Here is a 24,131-nt window from a genome sequence, read left to right on the forward strand (position 1 = left end):
ATTTGTAATTGCATGTGCACGTTTGTTTTTACTTTAATTAAGAAAAAATATAAAAATATGTCGCATTTACATTTAGGATTTAATTCTGTAATTAGGAGTAGTTAAGTGTGTTCTACAAAAATGAAAAATTCACAAAAAAATAACGTACTTCGCGTTTTAATATTTAATGTCAAAATTGTGTAATTTTCTTTTATTCAATTTTGTGTGATATTTGTTTTTAAGAGTTAATTAGCATTTTATGTTAATTTTGATTTTACAATTTAAATTAGGATTTTTAGGTTTTTAATTTTTGAAGATTGGTTTAAAAAGGAAAGAGAACAAAAATGAAAAAATAGAAGAGAAATCGGACTGGGCCATATTAATTTTGACCAAATCCAGCCCAAATTTTGTGTCTAACCCGGTCCAACTGATCCGCCCACTACGACCGTCCAAACGACGTCGTTTTTGTCACGCTCAGTCTGAGCCGTTGATCTCACTTGATCAACGGTCCAGATTACTCCGCCCTCACCCGTAACCCCATACCCGACCCGTGGCCCCGAACCGCCCCATCCCCTACTAAAACCAAACGATGCCGTTCCCATTAAGGGAATTGATCCAGGCCGTCAATCTTCATTGATCCAACGGACCATATTAATCTCACCATCTCAATATACCAAACTCCTAAACCCCTTACCCCCCTCATTTCCCGACCTCTCTTCTTCGTCTCCCAAACCACAGACCAAACGACCTCTCGAAACCCTAGAGCCGCCACCCCACGCCTTCGCCTGAAACCCGGCGGCAACGCCGCCGCCGGCCACCCAAATAACACCCCTGAACCTCCTAACCTCCCTCAACACGATTCCATACTCTATTAACCTCGAATCACGCCACAGCTTCTCGAATCTTCAATCACAGAATCAACCTAAAACCTCACCTTCTCCGATGACCCTCAAATTAACACCCCTGAGCCTCCAAAGCAAGTTTGGATCATCACGCCTCTAAATATATTCTCCAATGTCCTCAGAGTTTGACCGTCAAGCATCGACCTTTTAGTCTTAGTACGAACGTCAACTGATTATATATTTGAGAAAATTACATAAAAGTGTAGTACCATGAATCAAAAAAATTTAAAATTGGAAACATACTTAAAAAATGTTTGGAAAATATTGTATTAAAGGAGAAAACAGTTTTGATACACTGGATACTGATAGCATTACATAAAATGAGATAGACGAATTACATGAAATGATATTCTTTTGATTCTAATTTGTTTGACACTATTCTCTTATTAGTTCATTCAAAACAATATAAATTTCTATATTAAAAAAATATACTTGTAATTTAACTTTAAACTTCTCTTTCATACCTTTTATGAGAAACTTGTACTATCATACAAATGTTATAACATGTTTAAGACCACAAGTTTCAAAAGTATTATTACAACTTTACAAATGTTATGACTTTCGAACCACATATTTCAAAATCTTCCTTTTTTCTTAGACATCGTCTCAGTCAAACCTCGATGGTCTATCGGAAACGGTCTTTCTACCTTCGTAAAGTAGAGATAAAATCTGTATACGCACTGCCATCCCATACCTCACTTGGATCGTCTTAGTCAAACCACGCCAAATAAGTTGAAAAGGATGAATTAATAGTAACATTTTTACAATTGAGTTTAAATTGTTGCCCATGTCAAAAATGCGCCAGCGCACACATTAGATGAAGTTGGTACTCTTATTAGTCTTCTATATAACAAAAAAGCAACAAGAAAACAAAAAGAGTCACAGAATCAAGTAATAGTACACACATTAAAACCTTTTCAGAGTTCCCATATTCTCTTCTTTTTGACATCAAACTGTAAGCAAAAAAGAAAAGAAAAATGGAGTCACCAGTCACAGGATTAAGATGCAGAACAACAGGACCATCAATTCTAAAGCCAATAGATACAGAGAGGAAAGCCATTGAAGAATACGAAATGGTGCCTGTGGAAACAGAACCATTGAGTCCAACTGCTTGTTTGTTTCATGATCCAACTTTTAATGTCCATGTCGTTGCTATTATGGCCGCAAAAACTCGGATTTCACCTCAGCCTGTCAAGGAGAAGTTGGAGCTTACTTTGCTTAAGCATCCTCGTTTCACTAGCTTGCTGGTATGTTCCTTCCAACATTTAACTGTATTTCGCTTTTCCTTGAGCTGCCCGAAACATGCTCTCTACCTTTGTAAGTTAGAGGTAAGGTCTGCGTACACATTATCTTCCGAGATCTCATTAGTGGTATTACACTGTTTGTTGTTGTTTTTATTCCCATATATATGCGTTTTGCATGTACCATTTACGTACGAGTAAATTAGCGTTTGTATATAGATTTGATTGAAACTTGAAAAATGAACTTTTGAAGTCGTGTTCAAAAATAATTTTTGGAAGTTAAAATTGACGTATTTGGACATGTATTTATTTGAAAAAACTTGAAGTTGTGTGAGTGGAAGAATACATTTCATCCAAAAACTGCCCTAAACGTTTTTGGGAGCTTGAATTTTTTATTTTCAAAATTTTTCCAAAACTAATCATATTCCATGAACAAACACTATTTGTAATTTTTTGTTTTTGAAAAAAAAAGGCAAAAATTTATGATCAAACGGAAGCTAAATGTCTCCAAAACTCATTTTGAATGGCATACCCTTCTAGTTTCTACTCATTTTTCGCGTGTTGCGAAATATGTTATTGGATTTCATTTTCTTGCTTCATTTTGTAGCACTTCATTTTAGGAGATGCTTGGCACCTATAGTCATCTCGGTAGATTAAAAAGGGTTTAATTAATAAATGAGTTGGATCATAGTCGATCAAAAATTTTCTCCCGTCAAAATGGGGAGTCAACTTAAAATAAACATTGCGTCGTAACCCAACTAGATCAACTCAAAATTATTTTCATTTCTTTATTTGTTCTTTTGTAATTTATTTAATTACAAAATTAAATTGTACAAAACTTTTTTTAAAACGAAAATAAAAAAATTACAAAAGTTTGGCCCAGAATTGGCTAAACTTTTTCTTTCTATAACCAACAAGACCCAAAAAAAATATATATAATTTTAATAATTTTAGTAGGTAAACTACATTTATGATTGCCCAAATTGGCCCAACTTTGAAATGAATTTACTTTGGTTATGTGGTAAACACTCCTAAATATAGAACCATACGTTAGTCCTTTGAGAAAACAACCTACAAAAGTATGGAATACCCAATTATTGCTGTACCAATTACTCCCTCCGTCTTGTCGTGATTCTCTTATGCACGCCCCTTAAGAAAGAATAATTTTTGACTACTTTATCCTTATTAAATATTTTCTCAATTTATGTGTCATTTCTATAAATGTGCAATTGGTTATTAAGGGTAAAAAAGGAAAAATATAATCAATTTTGTCTTGAAATTCTAAAATGACAAATAATTTGAGATAATTATTTTTAGTAACCACGACACATATTATGAGACGGAGGGAGTACCAAGCACAAGCACTCTAATTTTAGCAATATATACTGGAAATAAAAACAAATTAGGAAGTACAATACGTAAGGATTGGGAAATGAGGAAGCATATATGTTGTGCACCCTTAAAGATGCTGAATACTAGGAATTTCACAGGGCATCATTTATCTTCTGTTGATCGAGTTATGACTCTTTTATACGTCACCTTGATTTATTTTTTAGTTTATATTGTTTACATTAAAAGGGTGTAAGACTTTATTAATTACACAATCAGGTCATATAAAAAAGATTTGCAGATAACTTTACTACTTAATAATATTGACAATAATTTAAACTAAATAGTAAATGGCATACTATAACAGCAAATTAAAAAGATAGTGGAAAGTTTTATTACATTGTTGGTATACATTATATATATATATATATATATATAAAATTTAATTTGGGCATTTAAAGTGTATAAAAAATTAATAAATTTTGAACTTATACTTTAAAAAATGTGATGAAGTTTCTGAATCTGCCTCGGAGAACAATCCTATTAGACATCAGTGCCTATCATGCCCGCCCTTTAAGAGGCCTTTTTTTTTTTTTTTTTTTTCTTTAGAAACAGAAACAAAGCAACAAAAGCCGAAAAGTGCTTATAAGCTCGTTTGACCAGCTTATAAGCTTAGCGAAACACACTCAAAGAAACAGGAAACCAGCTTACACATACTGCAAGCTAAGTAAACCTATATAATTAAAAATCTATACTAAGTAGTAACATATTTTATGTACAGGTTGTGGATAAAAATAATTCAGCAGACATAAAATGGGTGCAAACAAAAGTTGATTTGGAGCAACATGTTATAGTACTAGAAGTGGATGAAAGTCAATTGACCGAATCACCAGAAAAGTTCGTGGAGGATTATATTTACAACCTTAGCAAGACCAACCTCGACAAATCAAAGCCACTTTGGGACCTTCACATTATCAATGTCAAAACTCGCGATGCAGAGTCCGTGGCATTTCTCCGAGTTCACCATTCTCTTGGTGATGGCACCTCTCTTATTTCTCTTTTACTCGCGTGCACTCGCCAAACTGCTGATGATCTCAAGCTTCCTACTATTCCAACCAAGAAACGGAGGACTACACCTTCAGGTATGCCTTCAATACTTAATTATGAATTTAGTTAGAGGCCGCAAATAGGCGGATTGGATCAAATTAAACTTGAAAGGGTCAAATAGAATAAAATTGATAAATGGATCATGACTTAACTTGCCCAAGCTTGGGTAAAGTAAGTTGGATCAAATATGGGTCTAAGTAATGGGCCCTAACATCAAGAAAAGGAAGCCTACTCCTTCAGGTTTCTTCGTTACTTTAATTATAATATTTTTTAGAGGTGACAAATGATCGAGTTGGGTTATTATATATGAGCAAGTCAAATCAACAAATGAGTTATAACTTGATTCAATTTAAATAGGTTAAAAAAATTGGATCAAGATGGATCGAATAACTTGGCATACTTCAACCTAGTCTACCTGTCATTCTTTTTTATTTTGCTTATTTAAAAATTTAAAAAAACATTTTTTTAATGAAAATTACTATAAGCCTAAGCTTTTCAGAATTTTAAAAATTCTCAATCTCCATATTTGATTTTGTATGTTTAGGTTTGGATAGCATTTTGACTTGTCGGGTTTACATTATTTATTCCATCTTGACCTATATTTTGGATTCAACTTATTCCTTTAAGAAGAATTAACCCAAATAATTGTCCACCTAATCGCTTAAACTAAAAATAGTATGTGGATGTATAATATATGCATAATTTATGTGTTATATGCATAAAACAATATATAGTCAATGTATAATATATATAGCCAGAAAAAGTAAACAGTGAATATTGGCTATTTGGGTAAGGATCCCTTGATTTAAGTAAACAAACGGATAATAACCGAACTCATTTGAACTCGGGCAAGTTATTAAGAAATGAATTGATTCTGCCACTTTTAATTTTCATATCCAAGTTATATACACTGACAAAATAAAATATCTTTACACGATCAGTGTCGTAAATTCTAACAGAAAAGGATGCCTAATGTTTGACAGGTTATTCAGAAAAGGAAGGGTCGTTCAGATTATGGCAGTATTTCGGAAAATTTTGGCTTTTCATCAACATGATACTTAATACTATAGTGGACCTTTTGATGTTCATAGCCACAGTCATCTTTTTTAAGGATACAAAAACTCCAATGGCGGCTCCGCCTAATTCTGCGTCTAATGGGAGACGAATAGTTCACAGGATAATTAATTTGGATGATTTGAAGTTGGTGAAAAATGCTATGAATGTGGTAAGTAATTTGGACATTATAAATGAATAAAGTTGATATTTGTTGTTGAAGTTAACTGATATTGTTGCATGCATTTTCTCCACAGACCATAAATGATGTTGCCCTGGGAATAACGCAAGCTGGTTTATCTAAATATCTCAATAGGAGATATGGTAAGTTATTTAGTCATAAATTCTGGGAAATCAAGTAGCTAGGATCTCGAATATTTATACTTCTCATAGGCGAATTCAATATTTTAATTTTTGAGTTCAATTCTTATGTTCTGATTTTAATATTTGTTAAAAGTTAGTAATATTCACCAAATAGCTCCACTCCATATAAAAAATATTGAGTTCAGCTGAACCTGCTTATTATATGTTACATGTTTCTGATTTCCACTATTTTTCCGACTATTTACAGCCGTTGGTAAGGAAGATAAGGGAGCCAACGAGAGAAACAACAATCTTCCCAAGGACATTCGACTACGATCATGTCTTATTATAAACCTAAGACCCTCTGCAGGAATTGAAGTAAACTTTATTCTGTTATTTTTATTGTTGTTATTATTATTATTATTATTATTATTATTATTATTATTATTATTATTGTTGTTGTTGTTGTTGCTGCTGCTTTTGTGAAGTCGTATAATGACATGACATGAATGAAACAGGATTTAGCTGCTATGATGGAGAAGGGCACAAAACAAAAGGGAGGTTGGGGAAATTGGTTTGGTTATGTGCTCTTACCTTTCAAGATTGCACTGCGTGATGATCCTTTAGATTATGTTAAAGAAGCAAAGGCAACAGTAGATCGCAAGAAACGCACATTTGAAGCTTTAATCACAATGATGTTAGCTGAAGTACTCGTCAAATTATTTGGTGCCAAGGTATATGCATATTCAAATTCAATAAAATTTAGTGAACTTCGATACAGTGAGTTCTTTTCGAGTTACTTAAAAAATAAATATATACACTTTGCATAATAAATGTAACTAATTTCTTGAAAAATAGGGCAAGCGATCTACCACAACCAGTTAAACTACACTAATAGCATAAAAAACCCTTTACACTGTCGTCAGTGTATATAAGCTTAATCCTTTAATATATTATTTGTATAAGTTGAAAGTATTAAATTTTTTTTTATACTTGTAGTGTAATTTTACCGACTATATATACAGGTTATTACCATAACTTTTTAGTTACCATATCATTCAATGAAAAGTTATTGTTATAAATAAATTTAACCTAATGCTGTAAAAAAATTTGATAGGTAGCTACACCAGTGACTGTGAGAGCATTCTCACATACAACAGTATGCTTCACCAACTTGGTTGGACCACAAGAAGAAATTGGGTTCTGTGGCAACCCTATTACTTATCTTGCTCCAGGTGCTTATGGGCAGCCAAGTGTAAGTACTCATCCACTCTATTAATTCTTGAGGCATTTGCTCTTTATAACTACTAATTTGGAGATTAATACGTAGTTAAATATTGTTATGTCGCCAAAATACTATCAGGAAGCATGATAGCTAATTGTAGATAAAATTTATTTAAGCTTGTGTTTACATCAAACTAATGAAAGCAAGGTATGTCTTTCGTGCAGTCATTTAATAGTATCATTTAAATATATATATATTCTTATTTTAATTTGTGCTAACTATCAAGACTAAATTGCATATGTTGGTGTAAATACTAGGGAAAGTTAAGTTTTTACCCTAAATATACGGAAAAAAGGTTTAAAATGCCCCTAAACTATTGGAAAAGATTTAAAAATAGCCTTCATCTATCTATTGGGCTAAAAATATCCCTCCATCCACTTTTTTGGTTCACTTATACCCTTTGACCGTTATGTCAATGCTATTTAAAAATAATAATTATTATTTTTGTAAAACTTAAAAAATATTGCAATTTTTTTTTTAAAACTAATGCACCAATAGTCCACTAATTTAGTAAAATCTTCTTATTTTTTTCTTTTCAGTTTTTACAAAAAACAATTCAATTTTTACAAAAAAAATATTTTTTTTCATTTTTTCAGCTTTTTTTAAAGCTTTTTGTTTTTCAGTTTTTTTTAAAAGAAAACATATTTTCGTTTTTTCAAAATAACTGAAAAAATGAAAAAAAAATATTTTGTTGAAAATATTTTTTTAGTTTTTAAAAAACGAAAATATTTTATTAAAAACATTTTTTTTCTGTTTTTACAATTTGTTTTTAGTTTTTAGAAAAACAATGCTTTAAAAAAAACTGAAAAAATGGAAAAAAATATTTTTTTGTAAAAACAGAAAAAAAAAAAGAAAAAAAGAAGAAGAAGAAGACTTTACTAAATTAGTGGACTACTGGTGCATTAGTTTTAAAAAATAAAAATATTTTGTAATTTTTTTTTAAGTTTTATAAAAAGAATAATAATTATTTTTAATTCATCATTGACATAACGGTCAAAGGGCATAAGTGAACCAAAAAGGTAGTTGAAGAAGTATTTTTAGCCTAATAGGTGAATGCTGGGTATTTTTAAATCTTTTTCAATAATTTAGGGATATTTTGAACCCTTTTCCGCTAAATATATTGCATGAGTCCAAGTCCTACCCAATGGAAAATCACCTCTAGAAGCCTCTTTAATTATTTTGGTTCTTGAGGCTAAAAGGGGACCGGGGGGGGGGGGGGGTTATAAGTGGAAATGTTTACAACATAAAATCTTTATCTCGTTTTCCCTTCCCATACATATGTTTTCATAGAGGAAATTGAAATGAGAGGACTGTTTTTTCTTGGTACGACCTAATTAGTTGAAGACTTTAATTTATATGCGCTGATAGTATATAAATTTCTTACATTATCATGTTAGGATAACCTCTACAATAGGTAACTGTGTGTTATAAGCCTATTTTGATAATTTACATACTATAACTAGCTTAAATACACCAATAACGCATTTTTTTTTACATTATCGGCATACATGAGTGATATCAATAACATATTTTTCCATTAATTGTAACTCTAGGCACTGATGATCAATATCCAAAGCTATATCAATAAGATGATCATAGTCGTATCTGTTGATGAAAGTGCTATTCCTGATCCACAACAGCTGCTTGATGATTTCGAAACTTCTTTTAATCTCATAAGAGATGCTGTGATTGAAAGAGGGCTTGTCAAGAATCTCAAATATTGAAGTCCGACCAAAGAAGGTTATATAAACATTTATATTGTGTTTTAGAACTTTGCAGTCATTGATCACCAGCTCTATGTATTGCAACTAATTCTCTTCAATATTCCTTTTAATTTGATATCGAAGACATAGTACTATATATTAATGTTCATTTGGGAAACTCCCTTAAAGTTAATTTATTCATATGAATGTATTGCAAATTAATTTGTTAGTGTAAATCTCTATTGTTTTTATTTGGGACTGACGAAATAATAGATATAGTAACGAGGAGTGTTAACATACCGCGTCAGATGTCTATCATAAGTCAAATTGGTCAAAAGTCAAAAGTGGGAAATCCATAAAATGCCGGATAAACTGACATTGAACCACGGTTTTCCTACTCGGTTTAATTTGTGATCCTCCTTAAATACCTCCCATGCAAACAGAACAATTATTGAAGAAAAAACCTAGCAAATAATATACGATTATAGAACAAAGAAGAATTCCTTCAAACGACAAACAGGATCTCAAGTTTCCGAAGAAGTTAACGTCCAGTTTATTTGAGAATGGAATGGTCCCCAAAATGTGCTGCCAATGCGTATCTTGACACCCTTAAGCTGGTTTGTTCCCCTCTTTCGTTTTTTCATCTCTCTACGTAGAATTAAATTGAATTTGATTAGTTCAATTTACATAAGATCTTGGAACAATTAGAATATCATGAAAAAGAGATGATTCTGTTCCAACAATGAGACTAATAAAGTCCGACGACAGGTTTTTCCACAAACCTTATGAGGAGCTCCAGGAACTATATATAATTGTTTGAACATCGAGTTATATTTACGGACCATCAGTTATTACATGCATGATATATGATTGACTTAATATTTTGATAAACTAAATCTCTTTTTCTGCTTCATGTTGAAGAGATAATTAAGTAAATAAATTGTGCATGAGATAATGACATACTTTAACATGATACTAGAGCAGACAGAGGTCCTAAATTCAAGTCTCACAGCCATCATTATAAAAAATAATTTTCTCGTGCTTGGCCAGTGAAAAAAATGAATGAAGCGTGTAAGCGAGGGGGCGTGTTGAAGACACAATTAAGTAACACTTCATAATTTATTTGTTTAATTTTTTTCTATTTTGACCCTCTCCGTTTCTTTGACTTTATAGGCGGCGGTTTAACTTTGGAGCTCTATAGCAATTTTAGTCCAAAGACATGAATGCAGTTGGAATTTTAATTGAAGAGCCTATAAAAGAGATGATATCACATTCATGCACAAAATTTAATATGCTCAGATATATTATTAATACCTTTATTTAATATATTCTTCATTGTCGTGCTTGAAACACAGAGAAAAATACATCTCGATTTATGCATGATTGGCGCTGTAAACTAAAAAGAACATTATTACTGTGATTTGCTTCTAATGGTTCACATGGCCATAGTTCTAGCATTGAGAACAGCCGTTGCATAATGCATATATGCGACTACTTGGATTTCTAACTGAATACCAAAAAAAAAATGAAATTGACTGTTTAATTTCCCTTTCCATGCAGTGTAGCAAACAAAATCAGAATTGCGATTCATTTGGAACACAAGAACCCGAGAGTAACGAGTTCATATCAGCACTAGCAGCTGGCCGGCATGAGTGCCAAATTAATGGTAGAAGTCACCTCTGATGTCTCTCCATCAACTGTGGCTTTAGCAGCAGCTGCTCGTCAAACGGGAGGTAAATGTTGAAGTGCATGACCATCTCATCTAAAAATATAAGTCGTTAGACAAATTATACTTTTATTTACTTAATTTTATTTTCGACAGGTAAAGTCGTCTTTATTATTCCGGAACAAAAATTGGACAAGACGCAGAAAGTGATTGAAGAAACAGGGCTAAATGACATGGTAGAATTCAAGACAGGGGACCCTGTTGATGTCTTGCCTAACTACGAGAACATCGACTTCTCTCTCGTTGATTGCAAGACAGAAAACTACGACAAGTTGATTGAAAAACTCGATGGTAATCCCGAAAGATCAGTTGTAGTCACAAATAATGTAGAAAGGAGAAAAGGGGTTAGAGGAAAATTGAAAAAAGTGGAGAATGAGGTTAAAATATATTCAACAAAGCATCATATAGGTAAAGGTTTAGAGGTTACCATGATAGAAAGAAGCAGATTAGGAAGTCATAGTCATGGTCATCAAAGAGGAGAAAAAAAGAGGGGTAAAGTGAAATTGAGTGAAAAAAGCAAATGGGTATTTGAAGTTGATGAAAAAAGTGGTGAAGAACATATATATAGGACGAAAAAATGATTGGGGGTATACGTTTTTAAGTGAAGAAAAGAGAGGTGTGACAATACCCTTAAGATAAAGTTACCGATCAATTGCGATCCAGTGTGTGTATATAAACAGAGAGCTACTTTTCTTTTCTTATTAGTTGTTTTAGATTTGATTAACCTCCCTCCCGATCCTTTTCTTTCCTCTTCAATTGCATGTTATTGGGAAGAGAAGGGAAATTAAGGGAAGGGGCTTATCTTGGTTGAATGTAGAAAAGCTAAGGGGAGATGATTTGAAATGAAAACTATGCTTTATTTCTTTTTTCCTTAGTGATAAAGTAACTTAAATTTCCATGCGCCGCGCGCGCACATTGTAATTTGCAAGTCTTCTAAACTTTCTTAAAGAAACTATATACATAAAATAAAGTTAAAATTCATTATTGCTTGATTGCACATTTGAAAATAGATTGATTATAGCTATAATATACATAGGCTGAGCCAAGATTTTAATATTATGGTATGAATTTTAGATTGACAACTTTAAGTGTTGATGAATGGGTTCTAAATTTAATAATTGTACATATTTAATAAATTCTAAACATGAAAAACACTGTTTAAGCAAAAGCTACTGGATTCAGCCGAACCCGTACCTCGGCTTGTGTCTCCGCCCCTTGTATAGGGAAAAATTGAGTTTACATATTGAAGTGATTGAAAGATGACGTGTCATGGCACGAAGGCTGGTCAAAGAATGATGATTAACAAAGAGGCACGAGTTGCAACAGATACGAGCAGAGGCACAAGTAGAGGCATGAGCAATTACTCAAAAGACTCGACGCTCATACCTATTTAGATCCGCAAATTAAGGAGAATGAATCTGACAACACAAGAGAGTACAGATACAGTATTTAATAAGCATTAAATATTAAAAACATTAGAGAATCTGTATTAAATTACAATGATTATGTAACGTAACATTTAATGTCTTTAATTGTCTATAATGGCCTGATTATGACAAAGGCAAAACGTATATCTTAGAGATAGCTATAAAAAGAAGAAAACTGGTCATTTGTAAGGACACTAGAAATCATCTGAATATACTGGTTTACTTTGTTTTCTTCTGTCTATCTTATTGTTAGCAAAATCAATTTCCCTTATTCATTTCTGATTATCAGTAACCCGAGTTATTCTAAATTAAAGCTTTGACCGAAGTTCTACTTTTTGGTTAAACAAATTGGTTCAGTTACCGGGAATCTGATAAACATATTGGTTCAGTTACCGGGAATCTGATAATCAATTCTTTCTTAGGCTAAACTTTTTTGTTGCATCAACCATGTCAAACATTAATGACAACACTCAAGGAAACCATCAACTCCAAGGGAATCCACAGGATGATCACACCCCGGTCCCTTCTCTCCAAAGCTCCCCTCGGCGGTCTCGAGAAGGCACTCCTGATGGATCTCATGCAAATGGAAACGCTCAATTTGAAAATGATGAAGCTATCAATGAAGCTTTGCAAAAGCTAATCGCTCAACAGGTCAATAAAGTTTTTGAGGCCTTTGTCAGCCAGTTACCTGTTTCACCACCAACACCCATTCCAAATAACAACACTTTGGAGAATCCTCATTCTGGGCTTGCTAATTCAGGCAGTGGTGGAATCCCCAACGAGTCACGAGAAGGAGAACCAGGTAACTTAGTCAATTCTGATTTACAAAATTTAGTATTAACATTGCAGAAACACCTCAAGGAGCAAAGTGACCGCATAGAGCAAATACCTGGAGTACCGCCCGTAATCAAAGGGATAGATATGGATAAATATTCACAACAACCTTGGAAGCCAAGTGCTGCTCCCCTCCCAATTCCAAAGAAATTCAAAATGCCCGATATTCCAAAATATGATGGAACAACTGATCCACGAGACCACGTGACTACATTCACAACAGGCGTAAAAGGCAACGACTTGACCAAACAAGAAATTGAATCAATATTAGTCAAAAAATTCGGTGAAACACTCACTAAGGGAGCATTAACATGGTATTCTCTTTTACTCGAAAATTCCATAAATTCTTTTGCTGAGCTTGCAGATTCATTTATCAAAGCACATTCGGGAGCTCAAAGAGTCAAAAAAAGAATGAAAGATATTTTCAAAATCAAACAAGGGGACTCAGAGTTGCTTAGAGAGTTCGTGGATAGGTTCCAGTGTGAAAGAATGACGTTACCGCGTGTACCTGACAATTAGGCAGCTATAGCCTTCACTAGTAATTTGAATGAAAAAAGCTCAGAAGCCACGAGGCGACTCAAGAAAAGTCTTCTTGAATTCCCAGCAACAACGTGGAATGACGTTTACAACAGGTATAGCACGAAGCTAAGGATAGAAGAGGATATTATCTCACAGTCTCAAAAAGAGGAAAAGGTAAGTTCGAGATGAGTGGAAACCGAAAAAAGGTCCGGTAAAAACAGGCACGAACCATATATGGGCCCAGCGAGAAAAATTTCACGATCAAAACAGGACAATTCAAGGTACGATCATAGATCGAGGAATAGAGAGTCGGGCTCATCATCAATATTTGGGAATGATCGAAACATGCGAGAGTCGCGGGATGATGATAGAAACTTGAAGGTAAGATTTGGCGGTTATAATTTTAATGTGAGCACTTCCGAGCTCGTAGCTATTTTAAGAAGCATGGGTGACAAGGTGCGGTGGCCAAAAGAAATGAGATCGAATCCAAACAGGCGCAATCCTGATCACTAGTGCGAATTCCACAATGATCATGGTCATAAAACGACAGACTGTAGCTTGCTACAAGGCGAAATTGATGACCTATTAAAACAAGGGTATCTCACCGAATTATTTAGTGAGAAAGGTAAGCAAGCATACATAAAGAATAGGCAGAAACCCGCTAAACCACCTTCTCCTAAAAGGACCATTAATGTTATAAGCGGAGGTGAAGATATCAATGGTGTGACGTACATAACAGCCAATAAAGTTTCCAAAGTCACAATTACCCACGGGAAGCGGGTGCGACATGTCTTAGAGGAATAAAGTATTATGTTTGATGATGCAGATGCGGATGGCGTATTATCTCCACATAACGATGCACTAGTAATATCTCTACTTGTACATGATACTAATGTGAAACTAGTTTTGATTGATCCAGGTAGTTCCGTGAACATTATTCTGCTAAGAGTACTACGCGAGATGCAAGCTGAAGATAAATTAGTACCAAAGGCGCATACTTTGTCTGGATTTGACAATTCCAGCGTCGTGACGAAAGGGGAGGTAATACTTACTACATTCGCAGAAGGAGTTGTCAAAGATACAAAGTTTCAGGTGGTAGATATGGAGATGGCTTACAATATGATTCTCGGGAGACCATGGATCCACGAGATGGATGCCGTTCCGTTGACCTTACACCAAGTAATTAAATTTCCATCACCATGGGGAATATGTCAAATCCATGGGGATCAACAGACATCCAGGAGCATCAATGCTGTAGCAGATTCAAGTATGAGAAACGAAGAAAAATAATAGTTATAGAATCCGGTTGAGGGTACCACAACGCAAACCTCAACTGAACAAGGGAGAATAGATGTGGACTCAAGGCCTGATGCCATTTAAGAACCAGAGGAAAATGAAAATATCAAAGCAACAATTGAAGAACTAGAGGCTGTAGTGTTATCCACACAATAGCCTGAAAGGAAAGTCTATGTAGGGGCCAATCTAAGCCAGGACATGAAAGGTAAGTTGATTGAATTTTTAAAAACTAACGTAGATTGTTTTGCTTGTTTCCATTCTGATATGACAGAGATACCACCGGAGGTAATGACTCACAAATTAAATGAAGACCCATCATATTCGCCTGTCAAACAAAAGAAGAGAAAGCAAGGAACTTTCAAAAATTAGGTGATTCAAGATGAGGTCCAAAAATTACTAAAAATTGGGTCTATCCGCGAGGTAAAGTATCCTAATTGGTTAGCCAATACTGTTGTGGTACCGAAAAAGAATGGTAAATGGCGAGTTTGTGTAGATTACACAGACCTTAACAAAGCTTGTCCTAAAGATTCTTTTCCATTACCACAAATAGATCAACTAATTGATGCTACTGCAGGACATGAATTGTTAAGCTTTTTAGATGCATATTCAGGATACAACTAGATCAAAATGGATCCTATTGATGAAGAAAAAACTTCATTTATAACAAACAGGGGGACCTAATATTATAAAGTAATGCCTTTTGGTCTCAAAAATGCTGGTGCAACATATCAAAGACTAGTGACCAAAATGTTTCAAGAACATTTGGGAAAACTATGGAGGTCTATATAGATGATATGCTTGTTAAAACTCAACATTCAGGGGATCATATATCACACTTGTCTGATACGTTTAAGATATTGTGAAAATTTAATATGAAATTAAATCTTGAGAAATGTGCATTCGGTGTTGCATCAGGTAAGTTTTTGGGTTTTCTTGTTTCTAACCGTGGTATTGAAGTGAATACTGTACAGATTAAGGCCATTGAAGAGATCTCTGACATGCTTGCAAGTAAAAAGGAAGTGCAGAGTTTGACAGGAAGAATTGCAACCTTGGGGAGATTTATTTTTAAATCATCAGAAAAGTGCTTTAAATTCTTTTCAGCTCTTAAAAAGCAAGATCAATTTGAATGGACTGAGGAATATCAACAGACACTCAAAAATTTGAAGACATACTTATCAAATCCGTCGTTGCTTGCAAAACCAAAAGTTAGGGAAAGATTGCTCATCTACCTTGTTATCTCCGAAGTAGCGGTAAGTGCTGTGTTAGTTCATGAAGATCAAGGTAAACAATCTCCGATTTATTATGTCAGCAAATCTTTATTAGGTGCGGAGACGCGATATCCTCAATTGGAAAAGCTTGCACTTGCACTAATCATGGCATCTAGAAAATTAAGGCCTTATTTTCAATGTCACCCTATTGCTGTAGTAACTGCTTATCCATTACGCAATATATTACACAAGCATGAGTTGTCAGGTAGGTTAGCCAAATGGGATATAGAATTAAGTGAATATGACATCACATACCAGCCTAAAACCACGATAAAATCTCAAGTGTTAGCAGATTTTGTGGCTGATTTTAGCCAAGGAATGCAATTGGAAGCAGAAAAAGAATTACAAGTTTTTAATGGATCTAATCCGGGTATTTGGACCTTATTTACTGATGATTAATCTAATGTGAAGGGTGCAGGCTTGGGAATTGTTTTGGTACCACCTACGGGTGAAACCATTCGTCAAGCCATTAAATGTCATTCTATAACTAATAATGAGGCAGAGTATAAAACTGTGATTGCATGTTTAGAACTAGCACGAGAACTCGACATTAATCAGATTGTAATCAAAAATGATTCGCAGCTCATAGTTAATCAAATGTTGGGGACTTATACGGCCAGGGAAGCACGGATGCAGCAGTACTTAGAAAAGGTACGGGATCTAATCAGGCAATTCCAAACCTGGAAAGTTATGCAAATACCAAGAGATGAAAAATGTTGAGGCGGACGCCCTAGCCAATCTCGCATCTGCAGCAGACGAGGCAAGCAATGAAAATGCTTCCGTAATTCATTTGTTTCATTCAGTACTCGATACAGACAAAAATAAGGTAAATTTTAATAAATTAACCTGGGATTGGAGGAACGAGATTGTTGCTTTTTTGTAGTATGGAACTGTCCCTGAAGACCAGAAAAAAGCTCACGCGCTTCGGAAAAAGGCTGCTCGATATTGTTTAAGGCAAGGCAATCTTTATCGAAAAATGTTCGGTGGTCCCTTAGCAAGGTGCCTCGGGCCATCTCAGATGGAATATGTAATGAGAGAAATACATGAGGGGCATTGTGGGAATCACGCCGGAGGAAGATCATTGGTAAGAACCATGATTAGGGAAGGTTATTGTTGGCCTAAAATGGAAGAAGAAGCGGAAAATTTCGTGGCTAAATGTGATAAATGCCAAAGATACGGTAATAACATGCATAGACCTGCGGGGTTGTTACATCCGGTCATTGCACCATGGCCATTTATGAATTGGGGGATGAATATCGTGGATCCACTACCACAAGCAAAAGGACAAGTAAAATTCTTGCTTGTACTTACTGACTATTTTACTAAATGGGTGGAAGCAGGAGCATTCAAACAGGTGTGAGAAAAAGAAGTTAGAGATTTCATTTGGCGAAACATCATATGTCGATTTGGTGTGCCAAAGGAAGTCGTGTGTGATAATGGCCCTCAATTTATAGGCGCACAAATAATAGAGTTTTTTCAAAGTTGGCAAAGCAAAAAGGATTACATCTACACCTATCATTCGGCGGGTAATGGACAAGCTGAGTCAACAAAAAAGTCATTATCAACAATTTAAAGAAGCGTTTGGAGGAATCTAAAGGTAATTGGCCATAATTGCTACCTGGTGTTTTATGGGCGTACCATACAACAACAAAAACAAGTATGGGAGAAACACCATTCTCATTGGTTTATGGAGCTGAAGCCTTAATTCCAGTTGAGATAGGAGATCCAAGCACGAGGTTTACACAAGCTTCAAAAGAATACAATGACAAAGAAATGCGCATAAACCTTGATCTACTTGAAGGAAAAAGGGAAGCTATATTAATAAGAATGACAACACAAAAGCAGCTCATGGAACGATACTACAATCGAAAAGCGCGTCTAAGATACTTCAAGATTGGGGACTTCGTGCTCAAAAATGTTTTTCAATCTACGAAGGCGGCTAATGCGGGAAAATTGAGTCTAACTTGGGAAGGACCCTGCAGGATTCATGGTATCGCAGGAAAAGGAGCATACGAGCTGGAAATAATGGATGGCAAGATACTACCTTCACACTGGAATGCCATTCACCTGAAAAGATACTATTTCTAAGGAATGCCCACGGTCAGGTATCCATATTTTAAAATTTTATTTTTGAATTGTTAAAATTTTACTTACGATTTTAGATGATAGGCAAAAAGTTAGCCCGTACTAAATGATGAATCACGACCTGCAAGGCACGTGGAATAAATTAAAATTCCCGGTCTAGGGTTACAACTATTCTGATAGATATTCAGACTGGTTAAGTAGTCTTCATCTATAATCATACCTCCGAGTCCCGTGTGTTTTTGCTTTTCAGGGAAAGGACCAAATGAGAGGAACAATCAAGTGCTCGAGGCTTCATACTTCAAAGCTCAAACACTTGGGGGACTATATAAATAAGGCAAAGAAGATTGGGAAATAATCAAAGTTCAAGCCTGAGAAATTCACTCAATGAATAAGTCAAGTGTAGAGCAAAGTCACGAGCTAAGGCCAAACCTTATCATAGTTAGGGTAAAGGCAATGTACTGAAATGGGTTATAAGGAAAAACATTGTGTTCATTTTCTTTTTTGAAATCTGTTATAAGGAAAACAGTTACGAGAAAGTTATACAAGTAATTTAAATACATGTAAGGTGTTAGTTAAAACTTGACAAAATTCAAATAAAAACTTGTCAAAGTTATTCCAAAAAATATGTGTATTCCTATTTGTTTATCGTACATTAACTCCATTATGAAGTTGAGACGTCTTCTTCATTAAGTGTCGAATATAAAAGGGCCCTCTTTTATAAAATTCATGATTAATTGAAGTATTCATGAAGTTAAAAACAAAACAGAAGCATTTTTGAGAAAATAAAAATGCAAGTTATTCAGTAAGTCCTTAAATATAAATGCAATAATAAACAAAATGGAAGTTCGAACAACAACGGAAACTTCTTAATATTAAAAAAGTTTAGACTAAATATGAACTTAGTCATAAACCAAAAGTTGTTTATACAGAGCGCCCCATAAAAGGTCTGGAGACTTAATATTTTCAGCAAAACCTTAAAAAGACCAAGGTTTACAACCATATACCACCAAAAAAGAAAAAAAGAAGAAGTTAAAAATCATAAACTTTTCACTGAGAAGTAGAAGGAACTAAAACAGGGTCATCAACAGCAGCAGGCTCAACTTAAATTTGAAGGAGTGATACCCGTACCATCTTCAACATTTTCAGAAGCTTCAGCCACGGGAAAAGAAAAATCTTGGTTCTGCTGAGTCTTTTCAATAGTCTCTTTGATCTTGGCTAACTCAGATTCCAAGTCAAAATTCTCCTGGCTAACTTCAAGAAGGGTGTCGTGGCGGGAATTTAAAAACGCCGAACTCACTTCAATGGTAGTTTTATCTTCAAGAATCTCGTAATCTCTTTCCCAGTCAGCAATTTCATTTCTTAACTTCTCATTTTCAGCCAAGGCAGATTCATAAGAGGTTTGAAGAGAAGCGTGTGAATTTTCTAAAGAGCAAACTTTATGAGAAGATACCCGGATGTCTTCTTGAGTTTGAGTTAAAGTTTGCACGAGTTCACCAGCATATGCTTCTTTTTCACCCAAGAGAGCCTTCAACTCTCTGATTTCTTCACTTACCTTCGAAAGTTGCTTGGAAAAAGAGGTTTCCAAACGAGCCTTTTCCTTATCTGCTTGATTTGAAGAAGTTTTTTCAACTGCCAACTCTGAAGTCAAAGCCCGTACCTGCTGCTCTAAGGTAAATTTACTTCCTTCTAATGTTTTCACATTGATCTGAAGACTTTCACACTGTTCCTTCCAATTATCCGCCTCCACTTGGTAGTCACGCACTAATTGCTCTGAGAGGGTAACCCTTTTCATCATCTCCCTGCCAATTAGATTGACCTAAAAAAGAGAGGGGAAAAATGAGAACCCTGAAGATAGAAAAATAATAAAGTAAAGTTTGAAAAAGGGATACCTTTAAAGAAGCATGCACTATATCGTTCATCAAGGTCAAGGAACTGTGGCTATCAAGTTTAGCTCTCTCAATTGGACCAATCAAAGTCTTTAGCTACACGTCAGCTTGACCTGATTTCCTCAAGAGGTTACCCTCAGCAGGAACTTCAATGGTAACTTGCCTCATGGCTCCATCCCTACTTGAGGAACCAACTTCTGTGTAAGGAACAATTGAAGGAGGGGTAGTCGAGGGAGGAATTGTCGAAGCAGTCAAAATAGCCTGGTGAGGAATAGCAATAGCCATAACTGGCAAATGAGGTATCACAGGAACGGGAGTAGAAAAAGAAGCAAGAGGTGCTTCATCAGAAACTGGACCTAAATTTTCACCACCAAACCCACGGTTAAAAAGTTGCTCAACTGAATCATGAGCAGCAATGGGAACGTCATCATTGGGAATCGACACTGGGGCTTCAACAGACTCGGTAAGAAGAACATAATGAGGGGGATATGCTTCACCATCAGAAATGATTCGTCTACGAGCTCGCGACATTTTTACCAAGAAACCCCCATCTTCCTCTTCTTCAGAGTCTTGGCTAACAACAACTTTCCTTTTCGATGAAGAACCAAAAATTATCTCTTGGGCCCTTTCTAAAGAAATACGGGAAGCTACGACCGCTCAGCACTAATCCCTCAAATGGAAAATCTTGATAAAAAGAAGGATTAAAATAAGTTCTGAAAAAAAAAACAATAAAGAGTTTAATTAAAAAACCCTTATCATGAGTTTTCACTTTCCAACCAAATCGTTGGGAAAGATTCTTCAAAGATCTGCCCTCCATTGGGGCTGTATTTAACAACTTTCCTACCCAACCATGAAAATTGAGAATTTCGTCAACAATTCCCATGGTTGCTGGAAAAGAAAAGGAAAATTAGAATAATGATCATCAAAATTGAAGAAAAAGTTACGAGAAAGTTATTAAAAAGAAAACTCACGTGCAAAATTCCACTTCTCGAGGAAGGGAACATTTCCATCACCTACTAAACCAACAGTGGGGGCAACAACAAACTTGGCATACCAACCATGGTCTCTGTCATCTTCTAGACTGACCAGAACTCTTTTACTCCTTGCTACTAAAGTAAAACACCTTCGCGAAAGAGTCTGGGAGAGTAAATGTGAATTAAATGGGCAAAAGTGAAAGGCACACATGCCATGTTAGTCAAATGCCTCAAACAGGCGATAACCCTCCACACTATAGGGCCAATTTGACTTAAACAAACATCGAAAAAATGACAAAATTCGAGAATAACATGATCAATAGCAGGTTTGAATCCAAATGTGAAAGGATACGTATAAACAAAGGAAAATCCAACTAAACAGGAGGTGATTCTTTGATTCGCGTTGGGAATTATTATAGGGAAGTCATGACTCCAATGACAGGTTTTACGAACTAAAGAAATCAGACCCTCTGTGATATGAGTTGGATAGATATCAGCACGATCTAAAGAGGACACTTGGTTTCTAAGGGACTCTCTATCATTATAGAAAGTTAGTTCCGCGGGAACTATTTCTTCTACTGTAGGTTCACGAACACGTTCAAAGGGTTCCTTACCTCTAGAAGAAGACCTTTGAGAAAAAGAACCTCTGGTTCTTAAAGAAGGATTGGAACTAGATGAAGGAAGAGAAGAATCCCGTATGGATGAAGACCTAAATTACGAAGTCTACCTCCTCTTCTGCTTCTGCTAGGGGCAAGAGGAAAGATATCAACTAGGGGGACTCTTCTAGGGTTAGGGCTTGATGAAGACATGATAGTACGAGGAAGAAGCAAACAAAAATTCAAGAATTGAATATTCAGAGAACTTTTTGTGATAAGGACAAAGGCAAAAAACTATAATTTATACTAAGAAGCAACCGTCAAAGAAAAAGGTGCAATGATGGAAAAGTCATAATGAGAAATGCCGCTTCGTAATTGGTGAAACTGTAAAAGAGCCTTAAAAAGCGTTACAAAGTCGTAGAACCAATAAAAAGATGCCACGTGTAATAAGCATTAATGGAAGTGACAATTGAAGCGTCGATTCTACAATAACATTAATGGCGGAAAAAAATCCCGCTTTAATAAAATCCACTTCCCAAATATTCAATTGATGAATAAATGGCAAGTGGGGGGACTATCTGTATTGGGAAAAATTGATTTTACATATTGAAGTGATTGAAAGATGACGTGTCATGACACGAAGTCTGGTCAAAGAATGATGATTAGCAAAGAGGCACGAGTTACAACATATACGAACAGAGGCATACGTAGAGGCACGAGCAATTACTCAAAAGATTCGATGCTCATACCTATGTAGATCCGCAAATTAAGGAGAATGAATCTGACAGCACAAGAGAGTACATATACAATATTTAATAAGCATTAAATACTAAAAATGTTAGAGAATCTGTATTAAATTACAATGATTATGTAATGTAACATTTAATGTCTTTAATTGTCTATAATGGCCTGATTATGACAAAGGCAAAACGTATATCTTAGAGATAGCTATAAAAAGAAGAAAACTGGTCATTTGTAAGGACACGAGAAATCATCTGAATATACTGGTTTACTTTTTTTTCTTTTGTCTATCTTATTGTTAGCAAAATCAATTTCCCTTATTCATTTCTGATTATCAGTAACCCGAGTTCTTTTAAATTAAAGCTTTGACCGAAGTTCTACTTTTTGGTTAAACACCCCTGGCTATATATACTATAAAAAATCGAAGACAATGAACTTAGGCCAAATTTCTGTGGAATAATGGATTCCTCTTTATGTTGAGATGTTTAAATTTTTAGTCTAATTTTATTCCTTTTAACGCAGAGGAGGAGAAAAAAGAACAATGTACTTTGAAGTAAAAGGGGAAGAAATTCTAAACCTCACAAGGATGGAATAATATCTACAAAGATCATAAAATTGATTTATGAGACAAAAAGTTGATTACCTTATACTCAGGGACGGCGATAGAAACTTGATCATGTCCAACTCTAGTGCTAAAAAGGATAAGCGGTCGCTGCAAATATAATCCGGTCTAAGAGTTCGAAATCGAATCCCACAGAGAACTAAGGTTTAACTACAACTGTTGACTATTACTAAGAAGACAAGCTCGAATAATTCCTAAGTTATAAATTTTAAGATTCTTAGATCTAATTAACTAACAAATTAAAGTAGTAGGTTAACAACTAAAGATACTACGGGTTGGAGAATAGATTAAGGAGGTCTAGAGTTATGATTTTTCCAATTGTCGGAATCCTTCCCGCAACTTCTTCAATAATTTCAACTAAGTATTCTCTACTGATCGTGAGTACTTTGGGTGTTGTAGCTCTCTCTCTCTCTCTCTCTCTCTCTCTCTCTCTAGAAACTACCACAATTTACTAGACATTCTCTCGAACTACGCTAGCTGACACTAATTCATTGCTTACTACGATCACACCAAAGTTTCGTTATCTCTAATCACGCTTTTAAACCCTCTGTATTGATCTCTCACATACGTTAGGCGTGATGTTGCTCAAACAACTACCTAAATATGTACTCTCTCTCAAGCAACACACACTAAATAGGCACAATCAATTGATGGCCATTCAATCAACAACAATAAACACGTAGTTGAACAAGTAGAGAAATTCAACGGCTCAATTATATAAAAACGTAAGAATTCATCCTACAAAAAGTTCCATCAAAACCCTAGATAACAAATTAACTATTCATAATAGTATGTAAAACTACAATACTAGAATTCATAACCAATAATGAAAATAGGAAGAAGAAAGTGAAAAACTCGTAGAAGAATTCTTTGCCTTGCTCCTAGTGTGTTCTTGCCTCCTTAGGTTTAATCCCCTCTCAAAAACGTCTTCCTTCCTTAGAAATGTTTAGGGAGTATTTATAGGCTAGGGTTAGAGATCCTTGAGTCCAAATTTGGGTCAGAGTCGTTTAATTCACGCACTTTTGATCACCGGGCTATAGACCTCGTGAGGCCAAGCTTATAGCGGGGTCAACTTGGCTATAGATCTGGCTACGCCTGGCATGTAGCGCGGTCAAGCTGGCTATGCCAGGCCCGTAGCATGGTCAAGATGTCTATGCTTGGCCTATAACCAAGCTTGGGTACTTCGTGCTTTTGTGCTCTTTTCTCATATTTTTTCCTCATTTAAGCAACTTTCACTCGTCTTTGTCTTTCGATA

The 24,131-nt window shown here is 35.1% G+C and overlaps 3 protein-coding genes across 3 annotated transcripts; all 3 read left to right on the forward strand.

The window, feature by feature from the left end:
- The first annotated feature begins 1,750 nt into the window (after positions 1–1,750).
- On the forward strand, positions 1,751–9,138 carry LOC104240133 (wax ester synthase/diacylglycerol acyltransferase 11-like). The gene is made up of 8 exons (XM_009794914.2): positions 1,751–2,128; positions 4,233–4,593; positions 5,542–5,783; positions 5,869–5,935; positions 6,183–6,292; positions 6,433–6,648; positions 7,032–7,169; positions 8,753–9,138. The coding sequence occupies exons 1-8, from the start codon at positions 1,859–1,861 to the stop codon at positions 8,921–8,923; spliced, it is 1,575 nt and encodes a 524-aa protein (XP_009793216.1). The 5' UTR covers positions 1,751–1,858; the 3' UTR covers positions 8,924–9,138.
- Positions 9,139–9,442: 304 nt separating this feature from the next.
- On the forward strand, positions 9,443–11,448 carry LOC104240132 (uncharacterized). Its single transcript, XM_009794913.2, has 3 exons — positions 9,443–9,519; positions 10,463–10,635; positions 10,725–11,448. Exons 2-3 carry the CDS (start codon positions 10,551–10,553, stop codon positions 11,207–11,209), a joined length of 570 nt encoding a protein of 189 aa, XP_009793215.1. The 5' UTR covers positions 9,443–9,519; positions 10,463–10,550; the 3' UTR covers positions 11,210–11,448.
- A 6,183-nt stretch (positions 11,449–17,631) lies between these two features.
- LOC138874844 (uncharacterized) lies at positions 17,632–18,060 on the forward strand. Its single transcript, XM_070153630.1, has one exon. It carries the CDS (start codon positions 17,632–17,634, stop codon positions 18,058–18,060), a length of 429 nt encoding a protein of 142 aa, XP_070009731.1.
- The last annotated feature ends 6,071 nt before the right edge of the window (positions 18,061–24,131 follow it).

The sequence above is a fragment of the Nicotiana sylvestris genome, chromosome 8 (genome assembly GCF_000393655.2).
Source record: "Nicotiana sylvestris chromosome 8, ASM39365v2, whole genome shotgun sequence".
NCBI classification, from domain to species: Eukaryota; Viridiplantae; Streptophyta; class Magnoliopsida; order Solanales; family Solanaceae; genus Nicotiana; species Nicotiana sylvestris.